The sequence below is a fragment of the Hypomesus nipponensis genome, chromosome 9 (assembly GCF_054491055.1).
Source record: "Hypomesus nipponensis isolate SF chromosome 9, ASM5449105v1, whole genome shotgun sequence".
NCBI lineage: Eukaryota > Metazoa > Chordata > Actinopteri > Osmeriformes > Osmeridae > Hypomesus > Hypomesus nipponensis.
The window spans coordinates 15,494,758-15,517,589 of NC_140369.1; the positions used below are offsets into that span (position 1 = coordinate 15,494,758).

The 22,832-nt window shown below is 46.9% G+C and overlaps 2 protein-coding genes and 1 long non-coding RNA gene across 18 annotated transcripts in view; 2 read left to right on the forward strand and 1 right to left on the reverse strand.

Annotated features, from left to right (window-relative positions):
* slmapa (sarcolemma associated protein a) overlaps positions 1 to 379 on the forward strand; it is a 38,616-nt gene extending 38,237 nt beyond the window's left edge. For 11 of the 13 annotated variants that reach the window (XM_084704204.1, XM_084704201.1, XM_084704205.1 and 8 more), the window contains one exon: positions 244 to 379. In XM_084704204.1, the coding sequence (XP_084560330.1) occupies positions 244 to 339 (96 nt within the window). In that variant the 3' untranslated portion in view covers positions 340 to 379. The remainder of the gene's footprint in view (positions 1 to 243) is intronic. The other 2 variants (XM_084704202.1, XM_084704209.1) reach the window with 1 other exon arrangement.
* A 2,901-nt stretch (positions 380 to 3,280) lies between these two features.
* On the reverse strand, positions 3,281 to 6,462 carry LOC146273159 (uncharacterized). Its single transcript, XR_014766451.1, has 3 exons — positions 6,149 to 6,462; positions 4,919 to 5,002; positions 3,281 to 4,695 (listed from the first exon to the last, which is right to left on the reverse strand). It is a non-coding gene; the product is annotated as an uncharacterized LOC146273159 (long non-coding RNA).
* Positions 5,807 to 22,832, forward strand: part of flnba (filamin B a) — a 52,132-nt gene continuing 35,106 nt past the window's right edge. For 2 of the 4 annotated variants that reach the window (XM_084704198.1, XM_084704199.1), the window contains exon 1: positions 5,825 to 6,228. In XM_084704198.1, the coding sequence (XP_084560324.1) occupies positions 5,937 to 6,228 (292 nt within the window). In that variant the 5' untranslated portion in view covers positions 5,825 to 5,936. Of the gene's footprint in view, positions 6,229 to 22,832 lie in introns of all 4 variants that reach the window. The other 2 variants (XM_084704200.1, XM_084704197.1) reach the window with 2 other exon arrangements.

Below are 22,832 nucleotides of genomic sequence, written 5' to 3' on the forward strand. Positions count from 1 at the left end.
TCTAACTACCTCCACCCCTCTCTATCTCTCTCCCTCTCTCTATATATATCCCTCTCTATCCCTCTCTCTATCCTTCTCTCTCTGTATCTCTCTCTATCTCTCTGTATCCGTCTCTCTCTCTCTCTCTCTCTCTCTCTCTGTATCCCTCTCTCTCTCTTTCTCCACCCTCTTGCCTTTGCCTTTTTTTTTTTTTTTTCTATCTCGCAATAACCTTATTCTGTCTGTCTGTCTTCCCCCCCCCAGAGCCCATGGAGCCCCTGGATCCCGGTGCTGGCTGTGATGGTTGCTGTGACGGCGGCCGTACTTTACCCCAACCTATCTAAGAGCAGCAGCATCTGAGGACGACGCCTCCCCCCCACCTGGCTCCATGTCGTCGTCCCCCCCCCCCCCCCCTCACCTGGCTCCATGTCCTCCACTCTCCCCAGCACCTGGCTCCATGTCCTCCACTCTCCCCAGCACCTGGCCACACACACACAAAACACACACTTGCAGACAAACTGATTGGCCGGTTCTTCCTGTTGACAAGATCCCCTCCCCGGCCACCAGGAAAGTTTGACTGTAGAGACGTTGCTTTAACTGTATAAAGTTATACCTGTATATATATAGAGAGAGAGAGAGAGAGAACGAAAAGGGGTTTTAAAGTTGTAATTTCTACCATAGATTAAATACTATATTGGCAGTTAAGTTTCTTTTTTTTCTTTTTTTTTTCGTGGGAATTTTGGTATTAAAGTGGCCTAAACTAGGCTTGTTTTCTGATGGTTATCAAACCTTTTCATTTTGGGGTGAGTTTTCTGATGAGTTTGTGGTTTGCCACATCAGAGATATGTGGTATCCCAAATCTAGGTTCTAAGCCAAATCCAAATCGACATCCTCTAATGTTGGGCACAAGGGGTTAAGTGCCTACTGTAAGTAACATGAGGTCTGTGTGTGTGAACACCCACTCATGTGCACATCTAGTCTTGATGAAGTGCCACTGATATCCTTACAGAGGCATTTCAAAAGAAACTTTTAAGTTATTGATAAAAGAGAAATTGAACTAATAAGCAATCACTTAGTGGCCCTCTGTGGGTTCTGTCCAGACGAACATGCCCGTGAGCACCATCAGATGGTTTGTCAGTGTACTCTGTCTTGTTTTTGTGTATTGTAAACTATGAAGAAATATTCATAATGTTTAAAACACTACAGTACAGAGCTTTGTATGAAGAGAAAAGAAAAAAAAAGTCAAGAGAAGTTCTTTGATGTGCTAGACTTATTTTGGTAAACGAGTTGAAACGCCATACAAGACGGATGTTTGTTGTCGAGGTGGTGAACGAGATGTTAGAAGCAAAGAGACAAATATTGTGGCAGTGGATTAAAGTAGCAGCTGACCCAAGACTATGGGAACAAAACAAAAAATGTCTTCAGTTTTCAAGTTTGTGTTGAACCTGATGTCTATGCTCTAGTCTGGCTAGCCTGTTATAGATGCGTCCCAATTCTCCCAAAGTACTAGAACTTGGCCCCAAAGCGTGCGCTGCCTTGATTGTCCGTGGTCCAAGTCACTCTGACAGGACCTAAACATTTCAAAGACATAGGGTTGGTGTGGGCGTCCGCAAGAAGTGATATGATACCATGTCTATATAGAGACTAGACTGTAGACTGGACGAGACCATACCATGTCTATACCACCTCACAATAACTTCCCAACAGACTAGACTTGGGGAAGTGAACAGACACACTAGTCTTGGAGAAATGGGACGCTGTCTAATTGGGTAACTGTACTAGTACACACACACACACACACACATGCAAATACACTTCTGTAGCACAGAGCACTACACACCAAAGGCTCTGAGACTAAACAGCTGCCGTAGCTCAGGCCCCAGTGTCAGTCTGAGGATCTGTCCAGACACAACCCACCAAGCCCCTATTCCCTAGACACATAGCTCATCTACAAGGATTGGATGGGTGTAAGCAAAGATGGCTTATGCACCACGTCTCTAGTCAGAGGGCAAGGCTGAGGGACGACCATCTTGAATAATCCTGTCGAAGTCTTTTGAAGATCTTCACTGACGTGTCCAGGGATAGTTGACGTGTCTCAAATTTGGACGTGAATGCTTTGAATATGTCTGTGACTGGTTGGTTTGGCATCGAGTTGTGTTGGGATCCATCAGAGCATAGATATGGTCGATGCAGCAGGTCTGGTGGGGGGGTGAGAATGAAAGGTTTATGTAATAAGATTTAAGAACGGAAGTGAATGGAATAGGGCTGTATGTAACTTGAGAGACTTTTCACATGGATCTGTCTGGTATATGGGTTCATCCCTTTTTGTGTGCTGCGCTGTAAATAAAATGCTCCGAGTCACGGAGCAAAGAAGCTATCCATCGTATTCCACTGTGTCATTCAAATGTCTCTTGTCCAACGCCAACTTTGATCACCAAACTGGCATCTTTCTGGTCCCAGTTTTCATTTGCATTGCACAAGACTGCAATGGGGGGGGAGAGAGGGGGAAATGAGGAAATGAGGAAACACCAAGTAGACCAGGAAGATGCTGGGAGTTGAAGTGAAAAGGCACAGGTCCAAGTCCCTTGGAACAGCAGAACATTGGGAACCTCTTATCTACGTTCCAAATAACTGCCACATGATTCTACACTCCATAGGAAGGACATTTAAGAAGTCCCTTTTCACGTTTTTGGAAATCAGATGTTTTGAAGTCATGGTACTGCACCAATGTGGGAGAATTGCAGTTCTCTAACAAACAGTATATGTTTGTATATATGTAATGTATGTATGAATGTGCGTCTGTGTAAATATACATTCTATATACAAAATAAAAAGTTGAATAACAGTGACATGGATCACGTCATCCAACGTGCTGCTGGCTTCTGTCTTCTGAACAGTGTGACTGTGAGCTTCTAGAAACTACCCTCAACCTCATTCTACACACTTGGGTTGAACATGCAAATGTGTTGTCACAACTAGATGAGGATGTGCTCCTTGTAAGTTTAGATCAGTCTGATCGATTGTTTGTTTATTCGTGTTACCATGGTATTCTTTGAATTAAATTAGGCAATTCAGTTTGAGTTCTCTTACACCCCTACATACTGTAGCATCTTAAGATTCCTATGTAGCCCTGTTTATAATTATTGGATTTCTTTTTCAGTCACTCAGTTTTGTATTTTGAGATGTGTGATTGAACTGTTCCTAAAAAAAGTTTGAAAACTAAATGTTTTTATTCACCTTTCATATGGGCTGACCGGCAAAAGAATGATGTTACTGACAGGGGCATTTATTTCAGTGTGAATTTTCACCAGTTTTATTAAAAAATGTAAACTTACAAACAATATAAATGTCATTGAACTTGGAGTACAGTAGCGTGTAGTGTGTAGGGTAATTTGTTGGGAGGGTAAGTTTATCTGTATTATCTATACAATTGTTGACTGTTTGTATTGGATTATACATATGTAAAACAATGTGTCCTCAAAAGAATTTCCAGGAAATATTTGTCATCAAGTCAGGTTTTTCTTTTGCTCCTCCTGAAAAAAAAAGATTTTCAAACCATCCATTACAATCACTAACCAACCCAGTGGCACATTAGACCGTATGTAAATAGTTTTGTTTGCAAATATTGTTCAGAATATTAACTTCAGAATTACATTTTTTTTAAGTAAATAATTGTTGAAATTCTATTTTGTAAAGAAAAGATAAAGTTACACTAGAATATCCGGAGTACAGATTAAAAAAAAATATTTGCACTAACACCTGTGATGTGCATGATTTTAATAAAAGTACTTTACTCTCCTGTGCAAGGCTTGTTTATTTGATCTATCCATAAAGTCAGCTCTTTATCTAATTGTGTTTTCTACGGTGTCGGGTCGATTCTCAATGTTGCTATCTGCTGATGCTCCTACTCCCTGGAATGACCCCCTCTGGAGTTAAAGTCACATCTGCATCGTAAGCAGTTAACACATGGGGAGACACCAGTGGAGTGAGTCACACTAGATGAGGCGGGAACGACAAGATGAAAGATGTCTCCAACGTCATCTATGACACGCAAGCACACCTCAGGCAAACATGTCAGTAAGATCTAAAGTTTCCCTGCAACCACAAGATGGCAGTGACAAACAATAGATTGGATTCATCGCCACTGTCATTTATTTATTCACGCAATTTGGTTTCAATAATTAGCGTACATAAAGCATCAGTCTGGTTTCCCAGGTTATCAGAATGGTGTCCCTGTGGGATGGGAAGGGGGGGGGGGACACACACACCAGACAGGTGAGTCATGCAGTAATGACATTCCTGTGATGACAGAGAACATGAGCCAGTCCTATCTAAGCTGATTCACCACCACTTCAGACAGGAAGTTCCTTCACCCTCAGGCAGCCATACACATCTCTGACCTCATAGAGCACCTGTCAACAGCTGGCAAATCCTTGGCACTGAAAACCCCCAACAGCGTTGCCACGAACAACTGTTAAGAAGTTACTATGCATGTTGTACACAGATACATTCTACCTGGATTGACACATGTTATGTTCCACTATGTGGGCTCTGGTATAGAGACAGATAAGGACTGAGGTGGGTGTCACGTTGTCTGGAGATGAGGCTGTCGTCATGACACCACTAACAGGTCTGTCATTAGGCCGTCCTGCAGACAGTGACGATGTCCTGACATGAGTCAGAGAGTAATCCTTCAGACAGATAGATCCAGACTCCCTCATGAAGGGATGAGAAGGAACAGACATGGCACTTAGACAGTGAGAAAGGCAGGCAGGCACATGGAACATGTGAATAGAGAGGACATGGGGGGGATGAACTGCTGGCTTTGCTAAGTGGTTGTTTTGTATGTGTGGCAGATAGACAGGCAAGAGGAGAGACAGGCAGGCAGACAGCATGAGAGCATGGACTCCAGGGCAGATGCTCAGAGGGTGAGACATACCTCCTGGTCAATGAGGTGGGACAAGATGATCACATCTCTCTGGACTGCTGGGTTGGAGTGCGAAGAAAGCCAAATAATGCGTCACTGAACGTGTGAAGGAAGGTAAGTGCACAGTGTCATACACAAGGCAGACCAGGGCATTTATGAAGCAGGGAAAATGGATGGCGTCAACTCGAGTCTGAACATAATGAAGTTCAACGACAAGCTTTCAGCTATTTGTACGTGTGAAGTAAAAGGAGCAACGTTGTGATGTCACACGGCCCAAACGTTCAAAAACGGATAAAAAGCTGAATACATGAACATTTAGCTACAGGCGTGGTTTTTGTCTCCTGTACTACCCCACCCTTTTCGAGAAGCTGTGAGGCAACACTGCTTCAGCCCTGTGAATCACACCACTGGGATCATGTCCCACCTCCAATGTTGCACAAACATGACAGGACAACAGACAAAACTATAATACATCAAAAAAATTAAGCAATGGTGAAATGTAAATCTACAGTCAACACTGGTGGTGCAAGTCAAAAATGTTAGGACATGTCACGAAATGTTAAGTACTACAGTCCAAGCACATCATTGTACCAATATTGCATCAAGGCTGGGCAAAACTCTATTCAATCATCAATTTAAAAAAGAATTCCAAAGACCTATTACATTTTTTTATATTCTAGTATATTTGTTCAAGTTCAAGTTTATTATCATTTACTCGTAAACTCTATTCTTATGTCTCATCAGAATAGGGTAATAATTCAACATTAAAGTATTAAATGTTTCGATCGAAGCCGTCTATTGAACTAGATCTATTTGAACTACGCTGCATCATGATTAAACAGGTGTAGCTGATAGCTCACTCTGGGGCGCGGATCAGTGAAAGTGGCGTCATTTGCGGGAAACGCGCAGGCGCAAACCTATAGAGGTCTGAAAGACTCCGGACTGCGGGGCACAGAGTAATTCAGACGAACTTCAACAAGCCAGCGGTAGAAACAGGCACTGGAATCATTTGAAAGTTTCTAAAAGCAAAATGCCGTCTACAGAGAAAGACCTTGCTGACGACGCACCATGGAAGAAAATTCAGCAAAACACTTTCACGCGCTGGTGCAATGAACACCTGAAGTGCGTGAACAAGCGGATAGCGGACCTGCAACTGGACCTGAGCGATGGGCTGAGGCTTATCGCCCTACTGGAGGTCCTCAGCCAGAAGAAGATGTACAGAAAGTACCATGCAAGACCCACCTTTAGGCAGATGAAGTTGGAGAACGTGTCCGTGGCTCTCGAGTTTCTGGACAGAGAGAATATTCGCCTGGTCTCCATAGGTACGTTTGTCAACGACTCCAGTGATCACATGGTTTGGCTCCACCTGGCACACAATTCCCATTTCTAAATAGCCTAGTATTTGAGCTGCAGTTGTGCTCATCTTATCTTTGAGCGAGTTAATACAGGTGTGGCGATAAGATGCACTGATCCGTGGTTATGTGGTGAGTTTCAGTCGAATATTCCTAAAAGTTCAAGTCGAACGACCGCAGCCTCTAACTTCTACGCACTATCAGTTTTCCAGCACACAGATATTACACCTGTTACAGCGCTTAGCTGTGTCCGTTTACTTCAAACATGTACCCACCGATGAATAGGTTGTGTAGGATTTAAACCCCTTACCCTAATTGCAGTAAAGTATTTTACCATTTGATCTGCCAAACCACAAACGTCTCAAGGCATAACATCATTAACAACAACAATGCAACAATCTGAATTATGAATTTTCGATATAGAAGTGTTGTAGCTATAGCCTTGTTTTATACATAAAAAAATATAAAACCTTGCAGTAGGCTCTATCATCATCATAGATGAGAAATGGATACAAGCTATCTCTCTCTCTTGATTAGGAATGAAGCTGTTTGAGAGATTTTCTAGCTTGGATAACGTTTTTCTCGACTCTTCCGGACCAGGGGTGGCATCTTGTATTTTTTTAAATAATTTATAATCTCTATTGGAAGGTGTTACCTTTTGTGTATCTTTTTAAGTTGTTATTTTCGCTTGGCGTTTACTTGCCTCGCCTACTGCTTGCTTTGACTTGTAACGTGACACTGAAAAAGGTGGCGTTAGTATTGCAATGGTAAATGTTTATGTAACGAGAAAACAAAAGCGTTTTGAGAATTTTTGAATCACATATTTTAAGGGCGTGTTGATTTATTTAGCGGTTGGGATCATATCACCAGAATGCGTGAAACAACGTAGACACTGAGTTTTGCTTGTAGTCGGTTGCATTGCTTCTGGGTATGTCATGTATATTCCACATATCATTGGCATTTTGAATTGATCAGTAGGAACAGAGTTGTGAGGTGTGGCGGGCCCTGATATTCATCCCTCATACTTTAGTTTTCCCCTTGTGCCACCCCCTCTTTGTTCAATCCCTTCACAAGCAGCTCCCCCCATTCATTTATTCTCTCTCACCTCTCTTCCTTTCTCTCTCATTCTTAAATGTTGCCATTTTATCAACCCTCTGGGTGTAGTTAGGTGATATTATTCAGAACATGCAACAGCCAAGAAACCATCAACTCTAGAAACAATGATAAGTGACATCACCTGAGACTGGTGTAGTTTGGAAGCCATTGGGCAGGGGAGTGGTGAGAGGAATGGGGGGGGGGGTTAACATTAGAACTTCAAAGCGCAGTCATTTACCGCCAAATCCTTTTTTATGAGCCTTTCATTTGAACAATAAGAGAACCGTAGCTGTGTCTCTGTGCAGTTGGTGATGAATAGCCACTGTTGATTACGAATTGTAGCCTAATGTACTGTTTTTGTCTGAAATGAACAGCCATAAATAAGTCTTGTGTCACTAATGAGGACTATTCTCTAAGCGGTTGTTTTGTATGTGTGGCTGACATCACAGATTTAGTCATTATTGGACTGGTAGCCAATCCCATCTTGCCTCAACAGGATGTGTGTGGTGACTCAGACCAGTTGGAATTGATTGATGAGAGGTGGATAGTGAAACGATAGCAGCCAGGTTCACAATGCTCCACCAACAGTACACATGAATGATAGGGTTTAGATTCAGGCTATGACAGGGCCATCTGGGCTGGCTATCCTCAGTGGCAAGGGTTGAATCGAGTCCATGCGAGTCCTTCGTATCACTGCTGGCTAAACCAATCAGTGACGGGCCTGCTTTCGTCAGCTGTCCTTCAAACATGCCCATTAGGCTTGTTTGCACAGGAAGTGAGTGGATGGCTTCAATGACGGAGGATTTACACAGGTACTTCCTGTGAAACACGTCCTTCCTGTTCAGAGACAGGGCCATGTGTTTGGTTAGCTTCCCTCAAAGATAAAGATAGATTCTCTCGGAAAACTGTCCGTTTGAACAGTAAACAATCAATAACAGACATTTCCAATCTTTGGGTTTTGCTTGTTTATGTTTATTTTTGATGAAGGACAACTTGTTTTAGTTTGAGGGAAATTGTATCTGAAACGCAATTATCACTGACCAGAACCCTTATTGATCTTAGGGTTGCTTATCCTTGAAATGACTGTGGTTGGGGCCTTTGCAGTCTTTGTATTACAAAGTTGTGTTGTACTTCAAAATCCTTGCAGAAAAGTTGAAAAGCCTTTCCACTGACATATCGATCTTTATAAATATGGGGTGGATAATAATGTGGTCTGTGCATACCTAAGAATAGCCCTCGTGGTTGTATTGATGTTGGTGTGCTGCCTCCCTGCTCATAAGGAGCTGAATCAGAGACAACTGCTACCCGAGGGCTCAGAGACATTTGAGCTCAGGGCCTCATTTTTTATTTGGACAGATTATTCCTGAGTATGCTGGAAGAAGTGAAATGGCCTCTCCAGTACCAGCCCTGTGCAGCTGTGTTCTTTTGTTTAAAAAACAAACGGACAAACAAAAAAACCTGGAAAGGTTGTCAATGTTTATTTAACTTGTCCTCCCGGTGTAACGATATTCAAACAGTGGTAGACACACACAGCCACGAAGCGCAAAAGTGACACTGGCCTTATGATGCTATGATCTCCATCGCAGTTCAATAATGGTCAGTCGGCTAAAGCTACGTCTGGTTACAAGACAAGGCTGTTTAAAGCCCCTCCCTCCCTCCTCACAAACAGAAAACAAACACCAGGCCATGTAGAAAGTGTGGTCATGCTTATGGAATCTGCTGATGCTGTCTTTAATCTCCACTGTGGCCACAAGCCACCTCGCCATGCAACCCAGCATATTGCTACACAAGTGTTCTGTTGCGTGGCACAACAGTCTCTTGGCTTCCCGAAGCCATCCACATCAAAACGTCCCTTATCATCTTCGTTAGCGTTACACTTTCATGTAATCCACCATAACGCGTTCAGATAGATTTTTAATTGGTGTTGAATTTTTTTACTTTCTTTTATGTTGCTGAATGTCTCAGATCTCTGAGTTCTGCCGTTTGTTAGAGTCTTAGTCACACACGAGGGGAGTGCCAGGTTTAAGGGGCCTGAACCATAGTCCCTCTCCAATGGTAAGCCTCTCTGGGTGAAATTCATCACCAATTATATTTAACTGAAAAGTTCCCATGAGCAGAGCTGTAAAAGTCAACACTTTCCCATTGAGTTCCCCCAATGGGAAAACCACTCCTGGGAAAACCGCGTTATCACGTTGCCTGATTGCACGACCAGAAAACGGCATACCGTATTGGCTCACCCGCTTCTATCGGACGTGCGCCTCGTTAAAAACCTTGACTCTTCCCCTCGAGTCTTGACCCTTCTTTGTTGCTGAGTGGTGTTGGGTTCTGATGGCGACATGCTGAAATGCCAGTTGAGCCCTGTGTGGAGCTGGAACATCTCCTCCTGCAGAGGCAGGCAGGGCCTGAGGCTTTACCTCCTAGGCTCTGGAGCAGCCATGATCCATCTGAACTATTACTGAGTTCCAAACATGACCAAACGGGTTGAACAGTAACATCACTATTTGGCAAGGTGTTGTTTACGCAGTGCGGATACGCGCTCGCGCACACACACACACACACACACACACACACTCCTCTGGAGCACATCAAAACAAAGTGACATTGTGTCAGAGGCAGGGTGACACCCCTCTGTAAGATGCCATACCCTTGTGCAATACAAACACTGCTGGACAGAGGCCTGAGACTGGCCCCGTGATGTAGACGTGCGTTAGTCCCTCCCCCCTGCTCCCCCCTGCTCTGGGCCCAGACGGGCCGGCCTCCGTGTCTCCTGAAGGATTACCTTATCTGACTGAGGAGTGGCTCACCAAGCCGCTCCAGGGTTGATTAATATGTAGCCAGGTGGCCTCGCCCCTCCTACAGAGCTCTCTACCTTTTGTGTGGTTGACACCGGGTGAGCGTGAAGGATAACTCTGCTGCATTAAGCTCTGCTTTGCAGGCACGGATCCCGGCTTTGTTCGCCGTGAGTCATGCTCAAACACTGTTATCCGGCCATGTCATGTTGTACATCCATTACAAGCTTTGTGAAGGCAAATCCTGAGGGTCTATGGAGTCGGTTAAGTTTGTATACGTTTTTCGCCTCTTTCTTCATTCTGCTATTAATATTATAAACCAAAGTTTCTTGGTCTGCCTTGCCAGCCATTCATCTAAAACCTTTATCACTTGTTACGCAACAGTCTGAAAAAGGCTGGTCTCGGATGTGGGCTCACACTAAAGGGTGCGGGCGTTCGATATCAACGAACAATGAAAATACATTTGAATAACAACAAGGGTTCATAGGGGGGTATACATATTTGTGAAGGGATGAGGTGCTTCATCAGAGGGTGTGTCCTCGCACTGCTGTAGCCTTGGCACAATAGCAGCAGAAGCATCGCTATGTTTCTGAGAACATGGGCGTGTCCATCAAGCGCATGGTGAGAGGGGTTGAAGAAGGAGAGAGGGGTTGAAGAAGGAGAGAGGGGTTGAAGAAGGAGAGAGGGGTTGAAGAAGGAGAGAGGGGTTGTAGAAGGAGGGGTTGGGGTTCAAATTCACATGTGGAACAGAGCCCATCCCTTCTCTCCCCTGGTCTGAGGGAAGACAACAGTTTTACGAGGGGTTGTTAAAGGGTTAGGATACTATCCATTTCAGTTTATTATTTTGAATTTTTGTATTCACCTTTTATTTCTAGAACACAGTAGAAATGTGTATTTGACCTGTTCCTGAGGCAAATACTGTGTGGACATGGGGAGGGATTTGTGGGAGGAACACACTTTTGAGAACCAGCCTAACAGGGTTGGCCCACTAACGCAGCACTGCAGTCCTGGCATAGTGAAGCCTTCTTGACCTCCAGCTCACACATGCACCCCTCCCTCCCGGTTTTGCTCTCACTTTCTCACAAGCACACACAACTTCTCTTATGTTCTCTTATCTGAGTGGAGGGAGGCTCTGAAGCGCTGTGAGTTCTCCCCTAGGGGACACTTCAGAGTTCAGACCGCGGCACTTTCTGGAACCAACCTCCTCTGGCATTCTCATCAGTACACACACACGCAAACTGCTGCCTCAGAGCACACAGTGGTCTAGTCTCATATCAACTGTAGTTTTACTGTACATTTACAATTCTTTTCAAGTAAAGCTCTCGCCTTACTATTCTCTGTGACTGAACTCCCTAACCCTAGCCCCCCCCCCCCCAAACAAACACACACACACACTCTGCCATAAACACAAAGAGCAGAGAGGAGCACAGTGCACAGGAAAGGAGGGAGAAAGGGATGTAAGCAGGGCGTGAAGGGAAGGAAGTCTAGTCTGTTGGATTCAGAGAGGTGGATTTGTAGTTTTTGTGTGTGTGTGTGTGTGTACTGTAAAGGCAAGACCGACTGTCCTGGCAAACACCCAGGCACCCTTTCACTGTCTCTCTCTCATACCATGGGCTGAGCAGCACTGAATAACTGCTCTGCTGCCCAGGGGGAGAAAAGACCCACTGTTCCTCCAGGCTTTAGGATCCACAACATCCCAACTCTTTAACAGTCAAAGAGAAAGCCACCAAACTGACCAGTGACCACAGTGACGTGTATAGGAACTACATCACCCTTTTCTCTGCCAAGAGGTGTGTCGTAGTCCTCCCCGCTAACACAGCTGCTGATTCTGGCAGACTCTCATTTCCTGGCCAGCCAGCCAATCAGTGCCCCGGTGCTCCACCAAACATTCCAGGGTTGCTGTGGCACCCCGGGTTAACAGCGACACACTTGGTCACACTGGGCTTTCGAGAGTTCCCCGCCTCAGAGAAGAAGCTCTTACTGCCACTGTTGTGACTTCTGTTCTCACAGCTTTGGTGTAATGTAGGCAAGCCTTTATCTAGGTCAGCATTGTGCAAGTGATCCTTCATCCACGACCTTTGCTACTATAAATGCAGCATTAACTTGCGGAGTGGGGAGAGGGAGGAACTGAAAAGCAATCCCAAGGTTGGTTACAGGAAACACGCAATTGACCCGTTGGCGTGGCAACCGAGAGTCAACAGTCTGTGTGGTTTTGTGAGAGCGGTGGTTTGACCTAGCGGAGGCCCGGGGTGGGTTCTAGCCGGTGTGACCAGGAGGTGTGATGTCGTCAAGGAAGTTCCTACCATGACGTCACCTAAGAAAGCCATGAATGGAGGAGAATGACCTTCTGTGTTGGAGCTGACATGTCACCCTACCCTGGATGACCCCTGCCGGGTTCTGCTGAGTGGGTCTCTCCACGCTTAAGAATGATCCTAGTTGATCTTTTTCTTTTGGCAGTTGTGAAATATCTTTTTTTTTTTTTTTTGCACCTTTTCTTCATCTTTTAAAATGGCTTCCCTTTTAATCTTCACACAGTGAAAGTTGACGTTAGAATAGATACACGTTTCATTTCAACCCAGGTCTTTTTGGCGCGTGGCTGACTGGCATGCCATAACGATGGTCTGAAGTCACTCTTGGTGTGGAACTCTGTCTGAATCCTACCAGCTGTTCTTCTGCTCCCAATGAGACATCACAGGCAGTACCAATCAATTAGTTTGGCTGCTCTCAGGACCCCCATCGTTGGCCAGTGACACGCTGGTAATGTTTTACTCCCAGCCATGCTGTGTGTCTGACCCGGGTGGAGAGGGCATCCGTTGGATTTGTCATCAATTCAATGCAAACCAAACAGGCTAGCATCTCTGTGGACTGAGATGGGAGTCCATCCCGGGTCACCCTCTCCCCAAACTCAAACACCTTAACTGGCTGAGCTGAAGCCCATGTGTGGTGCCGTGCCATACCTGAGCTCTCAGACAGGGTTGCTTCTCTAAGACGGGATTTGGAGTGTCGTTCCCCAGCCAGCACCCTTGCTTTTGAAAGGTTTCCCCACGACTCCCCGACCGCAAAGTCTGCGAGCGCTAAGACTCCCATTGGTTATGAGCAACCAACGGTCTGGACATGTCGAGTCGGACAGAGATCAGCATTTTATGAGCGAGAATAAAAAAAGGTACTGAGACAAAGAGGGCTATAGAAATGGGATGTATGTGTTTGGCAGGGTCCTATTACTGTATCTCTCTCTCTCCCTCCCTCCCTCTCTCTCTGACTGTACAGTAATGGTCTCTGTACTGCAAACACAGCCCTGTTTCCTGACACACTGCTATAACTCACCACATTCAGCGGCGCCTTAACACACAGCTCCTACATCCTAGCGTGGTGTTTAGCTTGGCCCTGTGCACACAGCATGACTTCAGAGCCCTTTGAAAGACCTAAAGAGGCTTCAAAGCTCGTTTTTTGTACTCTCAATGGGAAAGGCAAGTTGAGGCACAAGAGTTCAGCTGAAGACCAGGCCTCCCTTCCCCAAACCTCAGTCGGTCATTGGAACGCTCCCTTAAGTTGAACCCACACGCAACATTGCTAGCTACCATTTGTTACTGTGTACTGTACTAGCTCTGCCTTTCCTGCCTGTTTTGTTGTATGTGCTAGCCTGTTCTAAATTCTCCCAAGATTACGTGTCACTAGCAAAGGATTAATAACCATTAGCGAACCCCCCAATACTCCCTTAGCTGTCTTTTGTAGTCCTGTAGCGTTCATTGTGCCCTGTCTCTCAGTATGAAGGATAGGAAACAGTGGTGTTCTGTGTCAAACAAAGGCTCTCTTCACCTCTCACCCCTGTCTCAATGCAACCATCGACGGGCCAATCAAAGCGAGACACTTTGGTCCTTTCATCTCTCCTACTCTCTCCTCTTCCTCCTCTCCTCTCATTCCTTATCTCTCTCTCTCCTACCCTCTCCTTCCTTATCCTCTCCTCACATCCACAACAACAGATGGTTGTGGGAGGACACAGCTTCTCTGCTCCACACAGTTCCCTCTGTGTTCCTGCTGCTGCACAGCCCGGTAACCTGAGCCCGGGGAGCCAGATAAGTTTACCTGGCACTCTCTGGCTCCCAGGCCTGCTCCACACACACACACACACACACACACACACACACACACACTCATACAAACATCATGAGAACAGACCCCCCACACCTCCAATCCATCCAGCAGTCTTTGTAAAGACTAATGGGCTAGGCCGACCTAAAGAGAGTCTATGAGGCGTTTGGTGGGGGGTGGGGAGATGTGAGAAGGGCCTGTCCGTGAGGATTACTGCACCTCATCCCACTGGTCCATCAGTAGCAGGAACATTAAGCTCAGCATTCAGGTTCATACAGCACCGCGTGTGTTTGTGTTGGTCCTGAAGCGGCCTATTAAGGGCTGCATTCCTGTCTTAAGGGGATAACCGTTATTCACATTGTTGGCCAGTCAGTCTGTCTGTCTCTGTCTGTGTGTAGTGTCTTTGTCTTTGAATTAACTTGTTTTGGTCGTCTTCTGATTATGGTGATAAAACAAGTCCCATCAAAGCTGTGTCTGGAGGCAGGAGGAGCAGGGGGATGAAAAGGGAGAAAACACTTAGTGGTAAGGTGTTCATTTAGCAGCCGCTTTGGTCCAAAGTGACGTACGTTGGGGTGGGACGTACGTTTCACTCTGCTGTCCAAGTGTTCCAACACTGAGCTATACTCATCCCCCGAGTGTATGGGCTGGTGAAATGAATGGCTAGATATTCAAAAATCGAAAAAAGGGTCTTCCTCCTTCGTGAGCCTTCAGAGGCAAAGGTTTCTTTCCGTCAGGCGGCCAGTAGAGAGCTCCTCACTGTGGGGTTCGTGGAGGATACCCCACCTTCCTCCAGGGTAACGGCATTCTTCATAGAAACACATTCACCGGTTGAGTTAGCGATGACCTCATTGGGGGGGGGGGCTGGCGGGGCGGGAGAGGATGGAGGGAGACCAGAGGAGGGGTGTGGGGGGTGGGCTGTTGGAACACAGACCTTCACATGACATCACCATGTCCTCCCCCAACACGCTACCCCGCCTCACCCCCTCAACAACAACCCCCCCGCTCCTTTCCCTCCCTGCGGCCATTACCATCTCAATTGCACCCCAGCTCACCCCGAAAGCATGCATTTAACTACCCTCCTGTGTGTGAGTGTGTGAGTGAGGGTTAGTAATTGAGATTTATGCTGTAAAGCGTCGGCTACAGGGCCGACACGGCCCCCCCACGGCCGGCCTTAAGTGGGAACATCTTCCAGGCGCTTAGCGGCGAGGATGACATCATATCCTGGGAATAAAGCGGACGTGTAATAGAGGACTGCAGATCAGAAATGAAAGGCCCTTGTCGACGGTGCCTTCCGCACTACTGCCTTGATCAATGTGTGTGTGTGTGTGTGTTTGGTTGCGTGTGGGATCATTAATGTACAGGAATTGTGTGTGTGTGTGTGTGTGTGCAGTCATCACCTCAGCCAGCTATGGGGAAACATGTTTGATTATCTCAACAGCCTTCCTCTGTGGGAGACCTAGGCGTCAGAGAGAGTGAAGAGTTTATGAATGCAGATGAGTTTATCCCTTCTGGGAATGCAGAGCTGTTCCAGACAAATCTGGTGCAAGCCAGAACAAAAGGACCCCGCGGAGCCTCTGGAGGGTGTTCCTTTGAGAGTGGTGACCAGACCAGGTTATGTAAAGGGTCAGTGAGTTCTGATGGGGTGAGGTCAACCCTTCCCACTGCAGAGAAGGGTCTGTACTTCTGACAAGGTCATGGGCATTCCATGTGGCTTCAGCAGATGATTCATCCCTGTGTCACTTTCATCTGGACCAGCCCCCAGACAGTGCCCCACAGGGACCCCACGGTCCCATCTGGACCAGCCCCCAGACAGTGCCCCACAGGGACCCCATGGTCCCATCTGGACCAGCCCCCAGACAGTGCCCCACAGGGACCCCATGGTCCTGCCCTGTCTCCACTGTCTGACCATACACTCCCAGTCCCACACATGACTCCGATTAAGTACCCTTTGTTAGAACACAAATACATCATGAAGCAAGCAGGAGTTGGTCCTTGTCCAGAAGTTATGTTAATAAAGATCTTTTACAAGATCGAAACAAGAGGGAGGCTGTGTTTGATCCTAAAGTGGGGGTATCTCCATAGTAACGCACACTAGTGACCTTTTGTTTAAATGGGATTTTGAACCGATACTACTGGGGTTCCTTCCCAGTCTCTTTCTTTGTTCTGTGGACCTACAGGTGTTCTGCCTGCTTTGTGTTCCCACCATGTTCTTGTTAAGGTCACCAGCCTCTCAGTTCCACTCCACCAGGCTTGTGCTGAACGCAGGGCAGGAGATGATGAGGATGATGATGGAAGTGTCAGAGCGGTGAGAGGAGCTGAGAGCTGCAGTAGCCAGCGAGGCCTTCAGTGTTGATAGAGGGGGGCCAAGCTGTGTCGGTGTAGTTTGTTGACCTGACAAGACTGTTAATGGGTTACCAAGCACAGGAGTGAGGGGGGGGGGGGCTTAGTTCCTAGGCCACACCTCATTGGCTCTTGCAGAAAACTGGGTTTGGGCGGTAGTGATTTAATTGAAGAGGAATTCCCTGCACAAAGGCACTGCTCAACTGTGTGTGTGGGGTGCACACACACACACACACACACACCCGTCTCAAGGCTGATGTCATGACTAAGGCAAAGCCATTACAAAGCTGGAGAGGCAAAGGGCAGTCTCGGAAGCTTGCTGCAACTGGTGCTGCAACGATGACGGAACAGAGCAAAGGCCAAAATGCACACATAAGCAAGAACGCACGCACACACACACACACACACACACACACACACACACACACACACGATGGAACATACACACACACAGATCTTTTGTTTAAAAGCTTTAATGGTGAATCAAAGGATTAAGTGTAGCCTCAGAATTGGAGTAGCAAAAATCACAAGTTCCGTTAACCTGACCACAGAGCTATAATGGTGCAGAACTCATTAGCTCCAAAGCTTGTGGGCTGTGTGCTGTCGCTGGACTGGGGCCCGTTTGAATCATCGGAGGCAGAGCTGTAGATGTGAGGCTCGTCCCACGAGAAGCTTCTCCAGACCAACATCATGGCTGATGTCATTGCGTAAAGCCTCACAGTAAGGAAACACCACTACCTAGATCCTAAATAGAGCGGTGGATTGGCCCAGTCTGCCCCCTAGAATGTCACACAATCATGTTTTAGACCTGGCCTCCGTGCATGTCTGAGAGAGGCAGAGAGGGGAGATGTGGAAGAAGCACAATGCTGCCGGGACAAAAGCCTTTGTGTGGCGCTCCTGAGAAACCAGTTTGGAATTCCGACGGTGACTGTTCAGCCGGGGTGTTTTTGTAGTGTCCAGACATTTTGCCCCCCCCCCCCTGTGTTGGTGGTTTTAAGTATGTTGGTATCAAGGTAGACTGGCTATATCCAGACACACACATACACAGGGCTGTTATTGTCCTCTCTCTGACATTTACACAGTCACTTCAACAGCTTGGAACTATTAGCAGACCACAGCCCTTTCTCCTCAAAGCCTCGGTTTCCTGGATACGGATTAAGCCTTCAGTAATCTCCAAGTCTAGAATTTACACCAGTAATTATTTGGAATTTGTCAATGAATTTTAATGCATCTATTCTATGGAGAGCGGACATGGAACCGTACTTCAAGGAAGCTCAATCGTAGATTGCAATCTTATCCGCTGTACTTTGTGTTTTAGCTTGTTGGATTTGGAAGACAGTCAGTGTGATTCAAGGCGACTATCAAACAGCTTTAGTTTCTCGCGGGGTTTCCCCAGGAGCACATCTTCTTCACGAGCTCAGGGAGACTCGTTTCTGTTATGCTTCTTCGACTTACATTTACATTTTACATGTATTCATTTAGCAGACGCTTTGATCCAAAGCGACTTTCGAGAGCTTTACAAAGGTGCATAGGTCACTGATCATAACGAGATAGCCCCAAACATTGCGGGCAGCCAAAACATGAAGCGTACATTGTGAAAAACCAAATAAGTGCCAAAGGGAAGAACCATAAGCATGTAGTTAAACAAGTTATAATTAAACAACATGAACTTCAAAGTGCAAGAGTGTACCTGTAGAAAAGCAATCAACAGTAAAATGGGGTGTCAGATGGCTGAGTGGTTAGGAAATCGGGATGCATCAGAAGGTTGCTGGTTTGATTCCTGGCCGTGCAAAATTGAGTTGTGTCCCTGGGCAAGGCACTTCACCCTACTTGCCTTGGGAGAATGTCCCTGTACTTACTTTAAGTCCCTCTGGATAAGAGTGTCTGCTAAATGTAAAATATTTCACAGCGAGTACAAGAATTAAAAATCCGTTACAACTAACCAACAAGAGCAACAAGTCTCTCAATAAGAGTCATTGTGATCCTGAAGGAAACTAGCAAATCATTGTACTCCCGGAACAAGTGAGTCTTCAGCCTCTTGCTTCTGGGTCTCTCCTGTTTCCTCTACTGGGGTGAACATGTCCAGTAGACCAGTGACGCAGCTCTGTCTACAAGGTCAGTTCACGCCTGTCTCCAGTTGTTAGACAGCTGGCACGGCCCTTCTGCTCCGCGCTGCTTCCTGTTTATCCACAACAGGTGCGTCCAATGCTGAGACATCACCCTCCGGTGACATCATCAAGCTGAGCCCCCCCCGGACGAGGAGCAGGAACAACTTCCTCTTCCTGTCTCCGGCTGAGCATGACAGGCACTGGGTTTGAACCCAAAAATCTGAATCTTTTGTCCTCCTACAGTTGAACACCCCCCCCCCGAACATGATCTTTCCCACATCATTCCAACTGGGAAACCAGCAGATGTGTGTGTATACATTGAAGGACAATGCGAGCAGCACTGGTTAGCTCGTGTACACTTCTCTTCTGTTGATGTGGTCAGGGAGTGTTTGAAAGGCCTGCTCTGCTCTGTGCTGGAGCAGGTCTCAACAGCCCCCCGGGGCACCAAGCTGAGCCTGCGGAGATGAGGAGCGGCCTGCGCCCACGTCCTGGTGTCGCTGCTCTCCCTCCCACTGGCCTGTCGTCAGATCCCACCCCAGGTCGGACAGCCAGGAGAGATGGGAGGGGAGGAAGCAGTTTTCATTTTTCTCCCCCCCCCCAGTGTGTAAAAAAAGAAACGCCCCAAAAACCTGGCATCCTATCTTTCGCTCCTTCTGGATCGTGCGTGCGAAACGATTACCAGTCCAGACCGATGACATCAGTCAGTCATACCAGTGTGTGCCCGCAGGACCGCCCCCTACACTCTTTTTCTCTCTCTCCTTCTCTCGTCCTCTTCCTCTCTTCCCACAAACATCCTTCTCACAATCCTCAGTATCACTTCTATAGTCAGTCCACATATTTAAGTTTCAATATTCCTATATGTTTAATGAATGCACCTCCCTGCCAAAGTAAATTCCTTGTTTGTGCAAACACTCATGGCGAATAAATCCTTTCCTTCCCTTCTGATCACGTCATCGCTTATTGGCTGAAATCATACATGAACCCTCTGTACCCATACCGGGTAAATCTCCCCCTTCTTGCAGGTCCTTACAGATAGTTATCTGAGGGCTGAATTTATATGACGGCACTTAAATGGACTGACTCTTGATGGGGAACAGGTGTTTTTTTTTTTGTGGGGCATAGGGAGAACAACATGTGTGCTCTCAGGTGTCTGATGTTTACACTTACCTTTCCTGTGGAGAATGTTCTGGAAGCAGGCCCCAGGCCAGGGCGGTGGCGGCCAGGTATTCACATGTCAAATGGAGCTCAGCTCAGACATGGCCGCCCCTGGTATGAGATTCCCCTTAGTCACAAACTGAAGTTGACACACTTAGTCATGACTGACTTACTGACAGAAACGGATGTGCATCAAACACACACACACCCTCAATCTGCATGTACACAGTCATCCTAGCGACTGAACAGACTCTCTTGCCCTGCTCCTATGTTTCCATTATGCTGTCAGACTGAGGGCCAGTATGGCTTGAAGGCCCGTATGATCGCTAGGCTCTCTCTCTCCCTCTAGTCTAGCTGTCTTCAGAAGGTAAAGGAATGTCACATTGAACATTAGGAAGCACTTTACCAGAATCCTTAGGCGCTCCTGTTTACTATGGTATTGTTACGTAGCAGCCCAGACCTAACCTGGGAGTGCCCTCTCCGATAAGGAACCCATTGTCTCACAATTTCTCTCTCTCCTTCCCTTTCCTCCCTCCCACCCTTCCCCTTACCCCCCCCCCCCCCTTCGCTCTCAGGTCCTTCAGTATCGATGTTGTCTCGTTTTTGTTGCGTCTCCATAGCAACAGGGAAACAAATAAACGGAGGCCAGAAATTCCCCCGCATGTGGCTGATCCAGAGTGTCTGGGTGGGGGATGTTGATGGCTCCATGAGAGGTGTTTATGTCCCACTGATGGCACACTTCTCCCAAGCAGCAGGTGTCCCTAAGGGCTTCAACAGTTTCCTGTCGCTGTAACAAGTGTGGACAAGATGGGTCATTTGGAAATACTTGGTGTGCTGGATTTTTCTTGCCCGGTTTAAATGGAATACCGAGCTAAAGGCCCTCTCCCAAGTCTAGTGAATATACAGATAGATTCTCTGAAGATTCTGTCCTGAAACAATTGTCTTAATGTAGTTAGACTGTGTCTCATAAGGACTGGAGGGTATTTTCAGAACACACACACTCCTCTGTAGCCCTCTCACTGCCAGGACTCACAGCCCTCTCCTCTGCTACTTTTCCTCTTTTCTCTTGTCATCCACCCAGAAAGTGAGGTCTGCGTGGTCTAATTCATGGTTTGATGTCAAGCCCACCCCAACACCCCCCCCCCCCCCCCCCCCCCCCCGCTTCCTCTCCCAAAACCTCTCCAAGATGGAGCCTTGGCCGGTATAAGAACACTGGCTGACATCACCTGGATCTCCTCCAGTTGGGATCAGAAGACCTTCTGTGGCTCACGCGCTGGTGTGTGGAGTTCAGTTGAGGTCTCTGCCTTGCATGTTCCCTCGGAGCAGAGGTTCTGTGGTTTGTCGTTCTGCACTACACACCTCTGGGTGCCATGTATCTCTCACGCGCAGGAAAGTGTTTGAACAAAGACAATCAACTCGTTGATTCGTATATCTTGAGGCCTGGCTGTGTTCGATACACTGCAGTCTCCGCCCCTTTAAAACCAATGGCGCAGAGGGCGACGTTTTTCCAAGTATGTACAAGTTGCATACAATATATTTCATAGGAAATTCACACTTTAATTACTTGACATAGTTTTGTACAACAGTTTAGACAAAGTTTGTCTTAACTCTCAAACCTCAATGCAGAACTACCCTCAAGGACTCTAGATGTGTCTACTTCATTTGAAACATAAACAGATATTCAAGAATAACTGAGTTCATTTGACCCTCGGGAGGGCCCCTAAGAAGCTTTACAACTCTCCATAGCAACGTCCCGGATTGCTGCCCTGTCTTCCAATCATCACTCCTTGTCAGGGAGACCGATACCAGTGGCCTCCATAACCCCTCCGCAATGTTCTAAAACCTGTTTTGTTGTCACGAGGACTGGAATCGCTCTTCTAGTCTGGGGCAGATAATTATAAGATAAATGTCTTCTCTTCTCTCTCGTTCTCTGCTCCACCACGCCAGCCTCCGCGGAGGGGAGGGGGAGAGGAGCAGATTTAGCAGCGAGAGAATGGAACAATGATTTATCTGAACAGTCAAAAGTCTCTATAACTCCGGAGATCTGTGGAGAGTTGAACACAGAAGGATGGCCTGGCCCCACTCCCCTCTTTCTAATTCCTGTATTATTATTATTTATTTTTCTTTTCAAATCTTTCTGTTCATCACTGCATCTCCACATCTCTCAAGATCTCTTTCATTGCATGTCTATGAACCATGCCACCAGAAGGGACACATCATAATGTTATGACATTGCACTGGAGTGTTGCACACCCAATACTTGGCAACATCTGCAGTCTTGACGTTCCCATGTCAAACGTCTGTTTTACTCACCTGGGAAATGCTGGGAATGGAGCGAGAGGTTTCAGTCAGAGCGGTTTCTCTTTCTCTCCCTCTTCTATCTGTGTCTTCCATCAGTCCCAGCCTTTCTGTTGCTCTGCCTCCCCTGGTTCACAACAACAAACCTCCCCTCCCCTCTCTCCCTGTGTGCCTCCCATGGTCCCCCACTATGCCTCTCTCCCTGTGTGCCTCCCATGGTCCCCCACTATGCCTCTCTCCTCCCCCCTTCTGTCTCCTTCCTCAGCTGACCTTGGTGAACAATAGGGCTGCCATGGTGATAGCCTCGTTTCTCACAAAACCCTGTCAGGATGTCCCACAGTGTCACACGCGCGCACGCGCGCACACACACACACACACACACACACACACACACACACACAGTATTGGAGAGATAAAGTCATCTAACTTCCACGCAGACACACATCATGTCTATTGACTAACTCACTGTTCAAAGTACCTGGGGGGGGGGGGGGGTGGTGGAAGGTGGTGGAAGGGGGCAGGACTTTTAAGAGAACAGTTTTACTGCCACCATTCACTTTGAAGTCAAGTGTCTCAGTCCGGGGTCGTAATGAGCAGCAGGAACAGCAGCAGGGCCTAAAGCAGCATTCCAGGAGTCGTTCACAGGGCCAGGCGACTGCCCCGAAACCCCTTCTAATCTGAGCGCTGCTCCTCCCGGATT